The 15,148-nt window shown below is 55.4% G+C and overlaps 2 protein-coding genes and 2 long non-coding RNA genes across 6 annotated transcripts; 2 read left to right on the forward strand and 2 right to left on the reverse strand.

Annotated features, from left to right (window-relative positions):
• Positions 1-5,596: 5,596 nt before the first annotated feature.
• LOC147649417 (uncharacterized) lies at positions 5,597-6,888 on the forward strand. The gene is made up of 2 exons (XR_015279036.1): positions 5,597-5,954; positions 6,102-6,888. It is a non-coding gene; the product is annotated as an uncharacterized LOC147649417 (long non-coding RNA).
• Positions 6,889-7,128: 240 nt separating this feature from the next.
• On the reverse strand, positions 7,129-8,173 carry CLPS (colipase). The gene is made up of 3 exons (XM_023942271.2): positions 8,055-8,173; positions 7,452-7,574; positions 7,129-7,372 (listed from the first exon to the last, which is right to left on the reverse strand). Exons 1-3 carry the CDS (start codon positions 8,148-8,150, stop codon positions 7,235-7,237), a joined length of 357 nt encoding a protein of 118 aa, XP_023798039.1. The 5' UTR covers positions 8,151-8,173; the 3' UTR covers positions 7,129-7,234.
• Positions 8,174-9,567: 1,394 nt separating this feature from the next.
• On the forward strand, positions 9,568-14,266 carry LHFPL5 (LHFPL tetraspan subfamily member 5). Of its 3 annotated transcripts, XM_023942067.2 has the most exons (5): positions 9,637-9,915; positions 9,997-10,104; positions 12,687-12,923; positions 13,678-13,710; positions 13,968-14,266. In XM_023942067.2, exons 1-4 carry the CDS (start codon positions 9,693-9,695, stop codon positions 13,692-13,694), a joined length of 585 nt encoding a protein of 194 aa, XP_023797835.1. In that variant the 5' UTR covers positions 9,637-9,692; the 3' UTR covers positions 13,695-13,710; positions 13,968-14,266. The 3 variants fall into 3 exon arrangements, with proteins under 3 accessions (XP_023797834.1, XP_023797835.1, XP_086718305.1); XM_023942066.2 differs by having other exon boundaries at positions 9,568-10,104; XM_086862179.1 differs by lacking the exon at positions 9,997-10,104.
• LOC147649418 (uncharacterized) lies at positions 10,896-13,814 on the reverse strand. Its single transcript, XR_015279075.1, has 2 exons — positions 13,217-13,814; positions 10,896-12,186 (listed from the first exon to the last, which is right to left on the reverse strand). It is a non-coding gene; the product is annotated as an uncharacterized LOC147649418 (long non-coding RNA).
• Positions 14,267-15,148: the final 882 nt, after the last annotated feature.

A 15,148-nucleotide genomic window follows, 5' to 3' on the forward strand; every position in this document is an offset into this window, starting at 1 on the left:
AGCCTGGTTTGTCCTTGTACTACAAACTGGTAAATTTATTTGTTTGCATAGAAAAAAATATAGGGGAAGAAAGCATCAGAGTTGTTTTTTTAGGAAATAAAAGACATATTCCAAATCACTGCTATGCCAGACCCCTCAGCTCACTCTGCTTTCTTGGGTGGGGAGATATCCTAAACCCTCCACTTGCCCAATGCTGGGGTCTGCCCTGTTCACCCCCATCCCTGTAACACAACCTGGAGGAAATCTGTTCCATAAATAATCCCGTTTGGCTTTGTGACTCCTGCCAGGGGTACTGGTTGTTCCCCCTCGCCCTCCAGCTGGCCACACATGTCCTGCCCCAGCCCTGAGCCCAGCCCCAAAAGGACAGGGAGTCTTGGGGAAAGTCTGGAAGCAGGGAGAAAAGCCAAGGAACCTGCCCTGCTGGCTCCCAAGCACCTCGAGTGAGGTGAGAGCAGCGTTCCTGAAAGAGAGAGAAAAAAAGAAATTAAAATAAAGCAGGGGATATTTTTATTCATCCTTGTCTTCTGCTAAAAATAACCAGTGTTAATCTGCCTTGAGAGCGTGCGGAGGAGAGGAGTCCCTCCACCTTGGCTGCACAGTGAAGAGCCACATAAGTGAATCTCCTGAGAGTGGAGGAAGTGGGGTTTTCTCTTTTCTCTTGGTTTCCTTTAGTGTGTGACAGCACAGATCTATGGTCCCCGGGGCAGGGATCCTCCCCTTCCCGAGGGGATCAAACCCATCCTTCCCCCCAGAATCCAGATCACCACTGCCCATTTTGGGGATCCAAGCAGCTTTTTATTTGCAGCCTTCACCCACCCTGACCCCGAGGCGTGCACACCCCTCCGAGGTTCGCCGCTGGCACCGGGGGTGCAGCATGGCAGGAGCCGGTGCCTTGGTCGTGGGAAGCTTTGTGTTTACGGGAGGTGCAGCCAGGGCTTGCACAACAGAGTACAGGAGAACACCGTGTCCTTGCCACTGGCTGCAGGCGCAGCTGAACTGCCAGCAGGACGGACGGGCCGTGGGGACGTGGGGACCTGGGGGGATGGGGCAGGAGGGCAGGAGCACTTGCTTGGCGTGAGGACGCTCGAAGCCCGGGATGTAGAGCTGCTGGGAAGGCGCTTTCTGTATGAAACTCCCAGGAAGGCTCTTGGGAGGGATGCTGGAGTCGTGGAATGATGGGCCAGACCCAGGCTGGGGCAATCCCTCTGATCCCCCCCGGGGCTGCCACAGCCTTCCCCTCTCTGCCTGGACTCATGGCTCCCACCGTGACCCTTTAACAGCAGAGGGGCCAATGCATCCCCCACACATGTGGGGACCCCCAGAGAAGTTTCTGTTCTGTCACAGGACTGATCCTGCTCTACCCTGCAGTGTGGCCAGAGCTGCATCTTTCCAAGTGCATTTCCAATCCATAAATTACCAGATTGTGACCCAAAAAATGTTGCAAACCGTCCCCCACCCCAAGCCAGCAGACAGGGGCATCTCCTCCTTCACTGGGCCTAGATCCACCCCCGAGTTCCCATCTTGCTCATGCCGCTTCCTTCCAGACACCGGGAACGGCTTTTACCACATGAAAGGACACAAGTATTTTCCCAGATTATTTATCTTCTGAGGAAACGGGGAAAATCGCTGCCTTCCCTGGCTGGCAATGAGCAGCAGAGAGGTGGGCAGAGCCCAGGGCTCCCCCAGCCATGCCGGAGATCCAGCCCCACACGAGTAAGGGCAGGATGCAGCAGCGGGGCGGGAGCAGGGAGGATAAATAAAGCCCGGCTTTGCCGTCCTGGCTTGTGGCCACTTCTAACACAAAGTACATTCCGGTCTGGACGTAACGAACTGTACCAGCCTCTGACGGGTGGGCGGATGGCTGGGGGAGGCTGGGGGAGGCTGGGGGAGGCTGGGGGAGGCTGGGGGAGGCTGGGGGAGGCTGGGGGAGGCTGGGGGAGGCTGGGGGAGGCTGGGGCTGTCAGGATGGGGGTGCAAGCCAGCACCTCTGCCCTGGACTGGGCGCGGGGGGGACGCGGGGATCGATCCCCCCGAGGAAACTCAACTGTGTCCTGGAGATGCTCCTGCCAGACGGATCTGAGACACAAAAACTGCTGGAGATCCCCACCCTCTCCGGGAGAGAGAGGAGAGCCCCGGGTCGGAGGCACACCCGGCGGGGATGGGCACACAGCGTGATTTACACCAGCGCTACGCCCCGCCAAGCCCCGCCGGCAGCTTCCGGGGCTTCGGACCCGGTCTCAGCTTGTCCACGCCGGGAGCCGCAGCCCCAGGAGGCCGGAGGAGCCGCCGGGGCCGGCCCGGGCCTTGCGGCTGCCGGGAGCAGCAGCGGGCGGGCGCGGTGCCAGGCGCCCGGCGTGGGGACGCGGTGTCCCGGCCGGGGACAGCCTGACTCAGCACCGGCCGCCGCGGGGGCACCCGGCCAGGGCCACCCGGACCCGCTGAGCGTCAGGGCCCCCTCGGGGCTCCTGGCTGGTGGGGTCCGGTGCGGCCCCTCAGCACCACCTCCCACCTGGCAACCCGCCAGTATCTCCCTCAGCATCCCAAATATCCCCCCGGCATCCCCTCGGCACCTCCCAGGACCCCCCTGTCATCCCTCTCCAATCCCCCCAATCTCCAATATCCCCCCCGCTCCCTGCTCTCCCCATGTTCCCCCCGACATCCCTGCCAATATCACCCCCTCATTCCCCTGGCTTCAACCCCTGCACACCCCCCAGCATCACCCCCAACACCCTTTCAGCATCCCCGGAGTGAATCCCCATCAATGTCGTGGAGAGTTCTCCCAAAATCCTCCCCTCCTCACCCTCGATCTGCTCCCCCAGCCCAGCTCGCCAGCATTTCAGGGAATTTAATGCTAAAATTACCCACTGAGGGGGAGCCCAGCTGCAGGGAGCACTTTCCCCCCAAACTGGCTGCTCCAAATCACCCAGCCTCGAGCTCAGTCCGGACTGGTGCAGCCCAAGATCACCTCTCCTTGCTCTCCCCACCTCCCTGTATTGCACTACTTCCAGCAGCGCAAATTATTCAGGATGAGGATTTTTTCCACCTGAGCCCTGGTGGACAACATCAGGGCTGGCTTGTGGAGGTGTGTGGGGTGCCTGGATGTCCTCCCAGAGTCACTTCTGCATCCCCATGTCCCACTTGCAACCTCCACTACTGCCCTGAGCTGGGCAGTCCTCAGCCCTCGGCAGCTCTGGGGGGACATCTGCAGGAGACCCCAAAGCCCCAAAGCCAACTCTGAGGATGGAAAGACTGAGATCTTCATGCCAGGTTTGGGAGCCCCTGGGGCTGATATTTCCTTAGGACAGGTCCCTGTCCTACAGTCAGATCCTTCCCCTCTTCCAATTTCAGGGGGAAAAAATCAGAGTGGGAGAACAGGACCATGTCTGACATTGTTCCCTCTGTCACAGGCAAAGGCAAAGCAGCCATGAAAAATCATCAACAATTGGTTTTGGCAAGAGGAGGCAAACCAGAGCTTTCAATGAATTTCTTTTTTTTTTTCTTTTTGCTAGAAAGGTTGCTTTTCTTCCAGAGAGAGCTTGAAGGTTGACTTCTCACCAGCTTCATCCCAAAGCCGTCACCCTGGGACAGTGAAAAGCTGGCCCAGATTTAGGAAAGCCCTAAGTCATGGGATCAGGCACCCACATCCCTGGGGTCTGCACCCCCTTGTGCCCCATACCTTGAAGCTGTCACGGAGGTGCTGCAGGCACAGCTTGGTGTGTCCCAGGCCAGCAGAGGGTGCTGGGGGCAGACTGGGGCATTTCCCCGAGGATTTGGGATTCCCTGACTCGCTGGTGCTGGCTGGGGTGTCCCACACCCTGCAAGGATGTGCTTCATCCCTCTGGATCCTGCTGTGCCGAGGACTGTCCCCGCCGGGAGCCGCAGCCCCAGGAGGCCAGCACCGGCCGGGCTGCACCAGCCACGGCTTTGCCATGTCCTCAGCACCACCGGGGGTAAAGGCTCAGGCAGGGAGCCCCAGGTGCCTCTGTGCACCCCCAAACACCTCTGTGCACTCCCAGATGTCTCTGGGCAACCCCTCAGGCACAAGCAGTCCAGGACTGCCCCAGAGCATCCCCTGTGCCCCTCAACCCAAACCCCAGGAGCGCCTCCACAGTAAATTGGGGTGTGCTGCATGTGGGGACATGGAATTAGGTTGTGCCTGGGGTCTTCTGTCCCCCAGAATCACTGCCCTAAGCTGGAGCTGCAGGGCTGCTGTCTGTTCCTTCCAGTTGAGGGCCAGGGGCAGCTCAGCCCCCCAAAAAAACACACTCCCCCATCCTGGGACTGGGGCTGGCAGCCTCTGTGCCCCCGGGGTGAGTAAACACCCAAAACCCTCCCCCAGACACACACACTTTTTCATTGGAGTGTTTTGCAAGGCTGGGAGTGGGGTGACTTTGCTAGGGGTGTCTGCAAAGTTGGGCATTGGGTGGGCACCCCACTAGAGCTGCAGCGACTTGGGGGTGCAGGGATGCCCTGGAATGGGCAGAGGGGGAGTTTCAGCGCATCTGAGAAGAAATTAAAAGGAAATCATGAAAGAGAAAAAGAATAAGAGGAAAAGGCGGTGTTCTGGGGCAAAAAAAAAAAAGGGTTAAAGCAGTGCAGAGGAGGCGAGGTGAAGGCCGAGGGCTGGCGGAAAGGGGGGAGAAGTTGGGGAGCGGGAGCTCGGTGGAGTGAGAACATCCTGTACCCTCGGGTAACAGCGGCCAGGGCGGGTGGGAGGATGTGTCACACACCGCCCTGCTAAGTGGGGCACCCCTTGGCTCACCCGGAGGGGATGGGCTTGGACAGTGGGGGGCAAACCCGCGGATGGGGGAGGCTGGGGAGGGTCTCGGGCTGCCCTCCGCTGCAGCGCCCCTTCAGCCTCATATTGTCACCAAGCAGGGAGACCCCCGCGCAGGGCAGGGGAGGAGGAAAGGGCACCCCAATGCTTGTACCCCTCCTTCCCCCGTCCCCCACCCAGGGAACCTCGCTGCAGCAAAGCCTGCCTGCATAAGGATGCCCTGCTCACACCGAGCTTTGCAGCTGAGGCTGCCCCCACCCCGCTAGAGGGTCCCCCTGTCCCCGGGGCTGGCAGCACCCCACACCGCCAGGGGCCCCTTCCTGTGTTTGTTAAGACGCCGTGAGTCAGGCGTCTGGTTTTCGGTTTAAGCCAACATTCACCAGCCGAGAGCTGCCAAAATAAAGCTGCGGCTTCACCAGTAAATATAGGGCTGAGATGGGGCGGGGGAGGCGAGGGGACTTATGCGTCCCCCAGCTCAGCATGGCCACCCCCTTCCCACCTCTCTGGTGCTCCCCCGAGCGGAGGGACACCACAAAAATGGGGACCCCACAAAATCCCCCCATCAAGCACATCAGAGATTAGCCCTGCCTGCCCCTCCCTCCCCAAACATCACTCCCCCTCTTTCCAGAAGGTTCCCCCACTGCAGGACTCATGGAGTGTCAGAGCTGGGGGCATTTCAGGGACCCCCAAGGCTGCGCTGCCCCTGGGTTGGGGGTCCCTGCCGGGCCGGGGTCCCCGGGCTGTGGGCACGGTGCCGCCGCCCTCTGCCGGTCCCTGTCCAGACGGGGCTGGGTGCTGCTCATCGTGTCCCTGCCAAGAACGCAAATCCCCTGGGTAGGCAGGACTCCACCGGGCCCCGGTGTATGTCCCAGGAAATGCCAGCCTCTCCGGGCTGCTGCCACTGGTGTGGGACAGCATGTGGGGCTGAGGATGCCACACAGAGGGAGAGTCCAGGGAGGGACCCCGAGTCTCTGTTCCACTCTCCTCGCTCTGCCCGGGGCTGGCTGGCTGCTGCAGGAGAGGGGCTGCTCTCCCCATCCCTGTCCCCTGACCCCACATCTCATCCTACACCACTGAGGACATCGGTCTGGTGGCCTCTTGCCAGGACCACCATGACAATGAGAACAAGACCCTCCAGACCTTCACCACCTGCCACAAGTTTAAAACTAAAATCCAGGTCAGAATTTTCTCCCCTTGCAGCTCCTCTGAGCCAGACTGGCAGGGGCCAGCAGGTCCTCACATTGCCCCCCATGTTCCCCTTCAACAATGGGGACTCTTCCAAGCTGTGCCACCCTCACCAGGTGTGTCCCTGGTGTTCCTGCAGGTGCAGATTCTCAAGCTTCCAGTCACCCTTGTCCTGAAAAGAAAGTTTCCTGCAGCACCTCCTCAGCTGCCAGGGCTTTTCCCCAGCCTTTGTGGCCTACCCACCTGGCACAGAGCCCTCGGGGACTGGTGCTGTGGCTGCCCGGTTCTTGCTCTGCCCCAAGGACAGAAAAACATGGGGTGAAGTCTGCACTGGAGAAGCCAAGAACACCCTCTCTGATGATCCCCTCATCTCCTGCTGCTTCCACAGCTCTGCCAGACAGGTGCCTCCTCTTCCTCACCCTGCTGTGGTACAGCTGTGCTCCTTTCCCATGCTCAAAACACTGACCTTGGGCTGGGCATCACACCCTGCAGCCCACCCTGTCCAGGGCAGGGCTCAGAGGATTGGGACCTTGCTGCCAGCTGGAGCTGCTTCAGCACCATCACTCTCCAGGTCCATCCCAAATTCCCAATGCTTCAGCACATCCTGCAGCCTGAGCAGGAGCTCTACAAGATGCTGCACAAGGGGCTCCATGGCACACAGAGTTGCTGCTGCACAGGGTCCTTTCCAGGGAGGGCTCCCACCTGGCTGAGCCTCATCTGCCCTTCCTGAGGAAGAAGTCCAGCTCTGGTCATCCAGAGCCTGCAGAGGGGCTGTATGGGGGTGGACACAACCAGCAAGCACCCTGAGCAGCCACAGCTTCAACACCGCCTGCAAGTCCCTCTTCTCTGGCAACAAACCTTTTCTATGGAATGTTTTCTGCCAGAGCAACCACAGCAGGAAATAAAGCAAGGCAATCACAACCCAAGCAACTCCCTCAGGTCCTGGGGCTGCTGCATCTTCTCCTGCCCTGCATCCCCTTTTTAAAACTCCCCTTGAGCAGAGCTCAGCCCACGGCTTGCTGCTGGCCTAGCCCAGATTACGCATGATTGCACACACATCCAGGTAAAGCCATCATGTCCATGTGGCTTTTTTCCAGGACCTTTTGGCCCTGCTGTCCCTTTCCTGGGCCAGGGGGCTGGGTTGAGTGAAAACACCACCTTGCAGCTTGGCAGAAGCTGCTTTTTACTCAAATTCTCCCACAACCAGACCCAGGAATCCCTGGAGAGGGGGAAAGATGGGGTAGCAGGGGCAGCATAGGGGGGCCTCTTTCTTCACTGTTGCTTGTAGGAGTCCTGGGGGTCCTTGCAGACACCGAAGTTGCTGTTGGTGATGGAGCCCACAATGGTTTTATCAGCGTCACAGGTCAAGCCTCCCTCACAGGGACACTTGTAGTAGACTCCATAGATGCTCTGCAGGGAACAAGGATGCAGTGCAGTGTGGGGGATGTGCCCCATCCCTGCCCAGCCCTGGGAGCAGGGGAGCACCTACCTTTGGGGAGCACTCCTGGGACTCAGCTGCCTTCGAAGCGCATCGGGCCAAGCTGAGGCCATTGATCCGGTGGCAGCAGCCGCTCTTGCACTGGGCACTCTGCAGGCACAGCTCCCCGATCTCCTGCAGCACAAGGCAGGGCCTGAACACCAGGTCCCTCTTTGTTCCCCTTTAATCTCACCCTAGCTGTGAGCCCAAGGCATTTGGGTGGGTGTTGAAGTGCTTTGCCTTTGGGCTGAGGCTCTGCCCCCATGCCCCAACCTCCCACTCTGCAGCATTTCCTCCGTCTTGCCCAAAATATCAACCACCAAAGTGGTTTTTGCTGGACTCACGAGAGTAGGGCTGAGACGCCACAGAGGAAGCATTTGCCCTCCCCAGTCCCTGAGAACCACCCAGGGTGGGGGTCTTGGCTGGCTCAGGCAGCTGAGAGCTTCAGTCTGATCTACTTTCTGTGCTCCCTTATCCCTTTATGGAGCTGATTTCCCAAACTCCAAGTTCCCTCACAACACCAGAAAACCCAGCAGATGCCTCCAGCCCTCCATGCTTGTCCCTTGCAGCAGTGGGGAGCATCCTGCACCAAGGACAGGGCTGGTCTCCTCTTACCAAGTTGAAGATGAGCCCTCGCTCATGCTGTGCCGACAGGGCTGGGGTCAGGAGCAGCAGAGCCACGAGCAGGCAGGCAGGCAGCACCTTGGCCATGGTGGGCTTATTTGTGTCTCTGCCACAGGGCCAGCAGGTGTTTTATAGCTGCTGTCTCCATCAGCTGACAGGGCTGCTCCTATCACACCTCAGCTCGTGGCACTGGGGCACTGCTGCACTGCCCAGGGCAAGGAAACAGCAATACCTGGGCACCAGGTCCAGTTCCCAGGTGACTTCCCCCCACTACCTGCCCTTTTGGCCAAGAGAACAAAAAATAATGGCATTTCTGTGCTTCTAGTCCTTCCTCCTCTGCTTCTCCATGGCAGCAGTGGAGCTGGAGCTCTTTGGAATGCTCTCCTTGCTGGATGCTGCTGATGGTTCATGGGGAAAGTGAGGGCTGGTGACACGACACGAGCTCTGCTCCATGGGAAAGCCACAGGATCCTCCATCTCTCAAATGGAATTACACCAAGAAATGGAATTGCACCAAGAAACCCGCTGGAGAAAGGTCATATTGTGCAGGATAGCACAGCCCCCTGCAAGGATCCAGAGCCCACCAAGCTCATTCAGCCTACCCTGCCAAATATTTGCTATGTGTTTCAGTGCTTGCGGGGTGGGGCTGATGGAAGGAGAGCAGCCCTGGGAACGGCACAGCTTTTCATGCCCACAGTGTTCTTGGACATGATTAATGTCTTGGCTGTTTATTTATGATTAATGGCCACACAGCCCTGGCCTGTGACAGGCACAGGAGTGATGCTGAGGCTGACACCAGCTGTGGGGTGACACACTGTCACGGGGTGCCACAACAGGAGCTGAACCTGTGTGGTCACTCAGGATGCAGGTGGTCACAAGTGCCTGCAGCCCTCTGGGGCTCCTCTTGCAGCAGGACCCGAGATTTGGGCAGAGATCTGGTGCAGCCCCAGTGTGTCCTGCTGGCAGGATGAGCCATTTCCCCCTCTGCATTCTGTGGGGATGTCCCCTCCTTGCCCGCAGCCCCCCCACCAACGATGAAGCAGCCTTTGTGCTCCCTACCAGTGTGGGAAGACCCTGTGACACCGGCTGAGGGGACACAGAATTTGGGACACAGCAGAGCCCAGTGAGATCCTGGGGGTGATGGCGCAGCCCCATGGGGGTCAAGACACATCCCGGGTCTCATCCCAACACTCATCCCGGAGCATGTGGCACATCCTGGGACACACACAGGAGTGCACGGTGCAGCCCAGGGCGTTACTGGGGGCACAGAGGGAACACAGAGCAGCCCTGAGCGCATCGCAGGGCACAGCCCAGGGCCACAGGGGGCATCCCAGGACACACCCTGGGGTGCACTTCGGGGATATTTGGATTATCCCAAGGCACACGAAGGAGGCGAAGGGCGCATCCCCAGAGAGCATCCCAGGCACACAGGGCACATCCACAGGGCTCCTTCAGGAGCATCCCGGGAGCACATCCCGAAAGGCTCCGCCTTCCCCGGCTGCGGGAGCGGAGTCGCTGCGGCTCCTCCCGAGCCCCCCAGGCTCGCCGAGGGTGGGGGGAGGTCTCGCCACCGCCCCCCGGGGCGGGCCCGCCGCCGCTGGCCGAGCAGGAGCTCCCCGCCGCCCCCGCCATGTCCAAGCTGCTGCCGGCGCAGGAGGCGGCCCGGATCTACCACACCAACTATGTACGGAACGCGCGGGCCATGGGAGTGCTCTGGGCCCTCTTCACGCTCTGCTTCTCCATCCTCATGGTGGTGACCTTCATCCAGCCCTACTGGATCGGCGACAGCATCGACACGCCTCAGGCCGGCTACTTCGGCCTCTTCTCCTATTGCATCGGCAACGCGCTCACCGGTGAGCTCATCTGCAAGGGCAGCCCCCTGGACTTCGGCACCATCCCCTCCAGTGCCTTCAAAACTGCCATGTTCTTCGTAGGCATCTCCACTTTCCTTATCATCGGCACCATCCTCTGCTTCAGCCTTTTCTTCTTCTGCAACGCAGCCACCGTCTACAAAGTGTGTGCGTGGATGCAGCTGGCAGCGGGTGAGCGGGGCTGGGGATGGGGAGCAGGGGGCTGCCATGGGGCCACTCTCTTCTCTTTCTGCCCTCGACTCTGCTGGGGATGGGGAGCGGGGCTTTGGCCAGTTAAGAGACCCCAGTGTCAGCTCCATGCCATTTGCTGCCCCTTACTGGTTACCAGTGGGGAGTTTTGAGTAAAGAACTCCTTCTAGAGCAGCTGAGACACGGCAGACTCACCGCAGGTGATGCTTCCCCGGGTGCTGCTGCAAAACTTTGTGGCCCCACTTACCTGGGGGGGCTTCTCCCAGCACCACTGCCCCTGCTCAGCCACAGGGAGGCTTCAGATCAGTTTGACAGCACCAAGAAACCCCCGCAGGGCACAGAGGGCTCTCCTGCATTTGGGATCCTGCAGGAATGAAGCAACGGGACAGCGATGACGTTTGCTGGGCCATTGTTTGCTGAGCTCAGGGAATAATGCATGAGGAAGATGAAACACGAGGAGGGGACTGACTGAATGGGCTTGCTACCAGCACTTGCATTTGCTCACTTTGCTGCTCATCCCTGTGGTTCTCAAGCCTCCCCCATCTCTCTCCCAAGGCACCTGAACCACCTGGTAACCCAGCTCCTGATCCTCAGCTGAAACCCAAGCTGCACCTGAATCATTCATGTGAGCTTGGCCACGGCCCCACTGATACGCCGTGGGAGGCAGCAGCAGGGTTTCTTCAGTTCCCAGCTAAAGAATCAAGCTCAAGCAAAGATTTAGATAAGAAGCTTGGGGAAGCTCAGCCTCCTGGGGAGCAGCAGCAGAGAAAGGCTTTTCTGGGGTAGTTGGGTTTATTACTTTGTTGTTGTTGTTTTGAATGGGGGAAGAAAAAATTGTCACAGGCAGTTCTGGCCAGATGCACAGGTACTGCTGCATTTTAGGAATTATTTTTAAAAGTGGACAGGCTAAAAGGGGATTCATTTCCTAGCCTCTGCTCTGTACCAGGGCACAATTTCACAGAAATTATTTCTTTCCTGCTTCCCCCATTTCTGTTAGTTACAGTTAGGGAAGATTTATTCTGTATGTAGTTAACCAAGTGCTTTTCCATGAAGAGAAATCTTCTGCAGGACAAGGAGGCTGCTTGCTCACCTTGCTGCTGGTGTGGCCCCAAGCCAAGGAGAAAGAAAACATTGGCAAAGGACAAGGTCACTGCCTCAGAAGGGGGTTCTGGTTTACTGAGCACCTGGTGGCAGAGAAGGGGCACCGGTGTGGGGTGAGGTGCATTTAAGAAGGCTGCAGCTGTCCACAAGGGGCAGGGACAAACATCTGCCAGTCTACCACAGGGTTGTTTCTTGTGTGAGAGGAGACAGGGACTGCCTCACATCTGCACCGGTTGCTTCCAGTGTAAGAGTGTGAAGGATTTTTGTTAATTTTTGTTAATCATGTCCCAAAACCTTGCATATGAACTCAGCCCAAGCTTGGTCATTATTCTTGTCCAGTAAATACAATTTCTCAGAGAGGGAAAAAGGCACTTCTGAGATTTTGGGGCATGAGCTGCCCTTCAGCAACCTGCTGGCACCAGGCATGGTGAAACTGTCACGGCAAAGCTGCAAAGGTGAGGTGCTGGGTACCCCGTGGCCAGGCTGGAGCAGCTCCCAAGGCTGTGTGTGAGCTCTGAGAGCAGTCACAGGAGGAGCTGCTGTGAACCACCACAGCTGAACAAGCAGAATTAATCTGCCCACAAAGCTGCTGACAGCTCCACCTTAGCAAACCCTAAACTGGAATCAACTGCCAGGTGCTAGGCCAGGGTCTCCATCTCACACAGACTAAACCCGTTGCAGTTTTGTTTGGAGAAGATATTTCCTTGGAGTGACATGGCCAGGGCTCTGTGCAGAGGGAGCAGAGACGTTGCCTGGGCAACACTGCAGCAGAAGATGCTGGTACAGCAGTCCTTGACTTGTGGGAAGGCAGCACAGCAGGATCCTGCTCCTCCCTGCCTGTGGAGCAGAGCCCACAAGGATGAGCAAGCACAGCACCTTTCATAGGACAAGTCCATAATACTTGATGTATTCATAGCAAGATGCTTGGTCCTCCAGCTGCTCTGTCCACTTCAGTATTGATGCCTGGAAAATAGAACACATCTTTCCAATTGGAGTGAATATAAAAGCAAACCTTTAGCTGAAAGCTTCCAGATGAACAACATGGCGAAAAGTACACATGGTATAGTAATTCTACAATTTTTATAAGGTTAATAGATTAGTACACTTATCCTACACTGTCCAGTTAAAAGGTTAGTTGGTTAGGTAATAATCCCTTGGGTCCAGACCCTCTGGAAACAGGCCAGAGGTTTCTCTTGCCCCACTTTTCTAATATCTGGTCCAGATTCCGGTTGGAAAATGGAACGTTCTTGAAGCTGGTTCTCTTCTTAGTCTAAGACTAAACAATATTTAGGAATGTCTTCATAAGTTTAGCTTATTGTTCTTAAAGGTAGGGAAGAAAGATGGGAAAAACACTAGAAGCTACAGCAATCTACAAAGCTATAAATTTATGTAAAAAACATAAAAAACTAAATCTGATGCACTATCATCAGCTCAGGAGCACTGATGTCCCCCTGTCCCTGCAGCTACAGGGCTGATGATCGGCTGCCTGATCTACCCTGATGGCTGGGACTCGAGCGAGGTGAAGCGAATGTGTGGGGACAAAACCGACAAATACACGCTGGGTGCCTGCACCGTGCGCTGGGCCTACATCCTGTGCATCATCGGCATCCTCGATGCCCTCATCCTTTCCTTCCTGGCCTTCGTGCTGGGCAACCGGCAAGACAACCTCCTCCCCTCGGATTTCAAAGTGGAGGATAAAGGTGAGTGCAGTGGGATTGCTCCTGTGGCAGCAATTCAGCCCCACAGGGTGATGCTGTGCGAGGCTCCCTAGAACAGAGGCTGGACAGAGTTAAAGGAATAAAGTAGGGATTTATTAAAAGGCCTTCAAAGGATACACTTTGGGCTGTACAAGAGTCCAGCTTAGGCTACACCCAAGATGGACCCCGGGTCAGGAGTTTTCACACTTATATAAATTTTGGTCTGTTTACATATTGGGGTTAATTGTCCAATTACAGCTTCAGGTGATGCAGTCCCATCCTCCCAGTTTGCTCACCTCAATTCGCTCTTGTTTGTATTTTTTGGGCCTGAAGCTGCAAGAGTTTCCTTGGTTCTCCAGCTGGAAAAGGATTGTTGTGTCTGACTGAGCTGTGAGGAGAACTTGCTCACACTTTATATGAAGTTGAGGGTTATATACTAATGCAGTGTATTAGAATCTGGAAAATATGAAAACTAAAACTTAATGCATCAAGGTCACTGCTGTTGCTTGGGTGGATGGTGGGTGGCTTCATCCCTTTCACAGTCACACACTGCTCTGTAGGGAGGGAGAGAGAGCAGCAGGCAGAAAACTGATGGAGAACAAGGCAGGAGCCCAAATTCACACAGATTACCTTTCCCAGGCCTCTGGGGCTTTTTAATCTTGTTTTAAACTTACTCCTTTTTGAAAACAAACCTGCAAATCACAATCTTTCAGTTTTATACACTAACTCTGCAATTCTCTTTTTTTTTTTTTCACAGAAGAGGGAAATGACTGACAGAGCTGATCACCACGTAAGTGAAAACCCACAGGGATTTTTAATATTCCCAGCATCCCTGATGTCACTGTTGTATTGATTATCAAAGGATTGACAGCTGATTTTGGTTCTGCAGTCACTCTGGTTTTAATTGCAATTAAAGAAGAAATAGTCTTTGCTTTGCCTCCCAAAACTGGGAAAGCACAAACCCTTGCCAAGTGCAAAATAAAACAAGCATAAAATTTGAAGTCATACTCCATTTCCCAACAGCTGACTTACTCTTTCTATTCCCAGGGACATCCAGAGCTCTTCTTCCATCAGCCCTTTTCTTTGAAGTGACTCTTCTAGGAAGCTTAAACTTACCAAATTCTGTGGATTTTCTACAGCTGCTTTCTTCACCCATGGGGCCATTCTTGGCTCACAGCTCTTGTGGAGCTTATTTGGTGGGAAGAGCCCAAAATGGACACAAGAGTTTTTCTGAGTCTACCAGCAAGAGGGACAAGAGAAGGATGGCAATTTGCTGCTTTTGGGGGGGTTTGTATACCTTCTTTTGAGGACATTACTTATGAATTAAAAAAAAAACACCACCAAAATATCAGTTTTGGGTTTTGTGCTTGTCTCCTGAGGGCAGAGGAAACCCTCTGTCGTATCCTAGGTTGCCCTTTTACTGGAAAAATACCATGACAGGCCAATTCCCAGCTGAGCCATGAATCAGTTTCCTTCTCTGAGCAACAATAACCAAACACAACCTCTGGAAAAGGGCACTTTTCTGAAAAAAAAAAACCAAAAAACCCCAAAAACCTAACCCAAAAAAAAAAACCCCAAAACCCAAACAAAACAAAACAAAACAAACCCCAAACAGCAAAACAAGAAACCAACATGCTGGGCTGCAGCAGGCCTGGGACAGCACCTGCAAAGCACAGCAGATGATGCCAGTCAGCATCAACTCCCTGCACCACCCAATTAATCTGATTTAGCCTCATCTCCCATCCCATCCAACACCCCTCCACAGCAGCCCTTGGCACAGCCCATTTCTGCAGAAGACAAAGCAGCTCTTACCTGGTCAGAACCCCAAAATCAGCCTGTATTATAATTTTCATCTCTACTTGTTGTAGATTGCAGGTTCCTGCAGCACTCAATTCAGTTCAGTTCTAGCACGTATCTTCCTGTTTTATGCTTCCCTCTAAAATAAAGTGTTTGTGAAGGTTTCATTGATACTCTCAGCTAGGTAAGACAGCAGAGATATAACAGACTTGAAGAAAAATGTATTTTAGAATGGAAAAATTCAGCAGACTTGTTCTATTTTTTACTCTTCTCCCCTTTTTTAAAATAGATCACAACACCAGCAACAAAATCTTCACCTGCCTCATTCTGGAAATCAAAACTGAGTGTCCACTAGTGAAGCAAATTCCATCCCTGAGCCCCTGACTCAGAACAGAATTACAAGGGGAATGTATGAAGACTAGGGCTCAGTT

The sequence above is a fragment of the Cyanistes caeruleus genome, chromosome 24, assembly GCF_971803275.1.
Source record: "Cyanistes caeruleus chromosome 24, bCyaCae1.hap1.1, whole genome shotgun sequence".
Lineage (NCBI taxonomy): Eukaryota > Metazoa > Chordata > Aves > Passeriformes > Paridae > Cyanistes > Cyanistes caeruleus.

Excerpts from the sequence above, each read along its gene's own strand:
- CLPS (XM_023942271.2), bottom strand. The coding sequence starts at position 8,150 with ATGGCCAAGGTGCTGCCTGCCTGCCTGCTCGTGGCTCTGCTGCTCCTG. Across the intron at positions 7,575-8,054 it reads GAGGGCTCATCTTCAACTTG|GAGATCGGGGAGCTGTGCCT; the intron begins GTAAGAGGAGAC and ends CTTGTGCTGCAG. Across the intron at positions 7,373-7,451 it reads CCCAGGAGTGCTCCCCAAAG|AGCATCTATGGAGTCTACTA; the intron begins GTAGGTGCTCCC and ends TGTTCCCTGCAG.
- LHFPL5 (XM_023942066.2), top strand. The coding sequence starts at position 9,693 with ATGTCCAAGCTGCTGCCGGCGCAGGAGGCGGCCCGGATCTACCACACC. Across the intron at positions 10,105-12,686 it reads GTGGATGCAGCTGGCAGCGG|CTACAGGGCTGATGATCGGC; the intron begins GTGAGCGGGGCT and ends CTGTCCCTGCAG.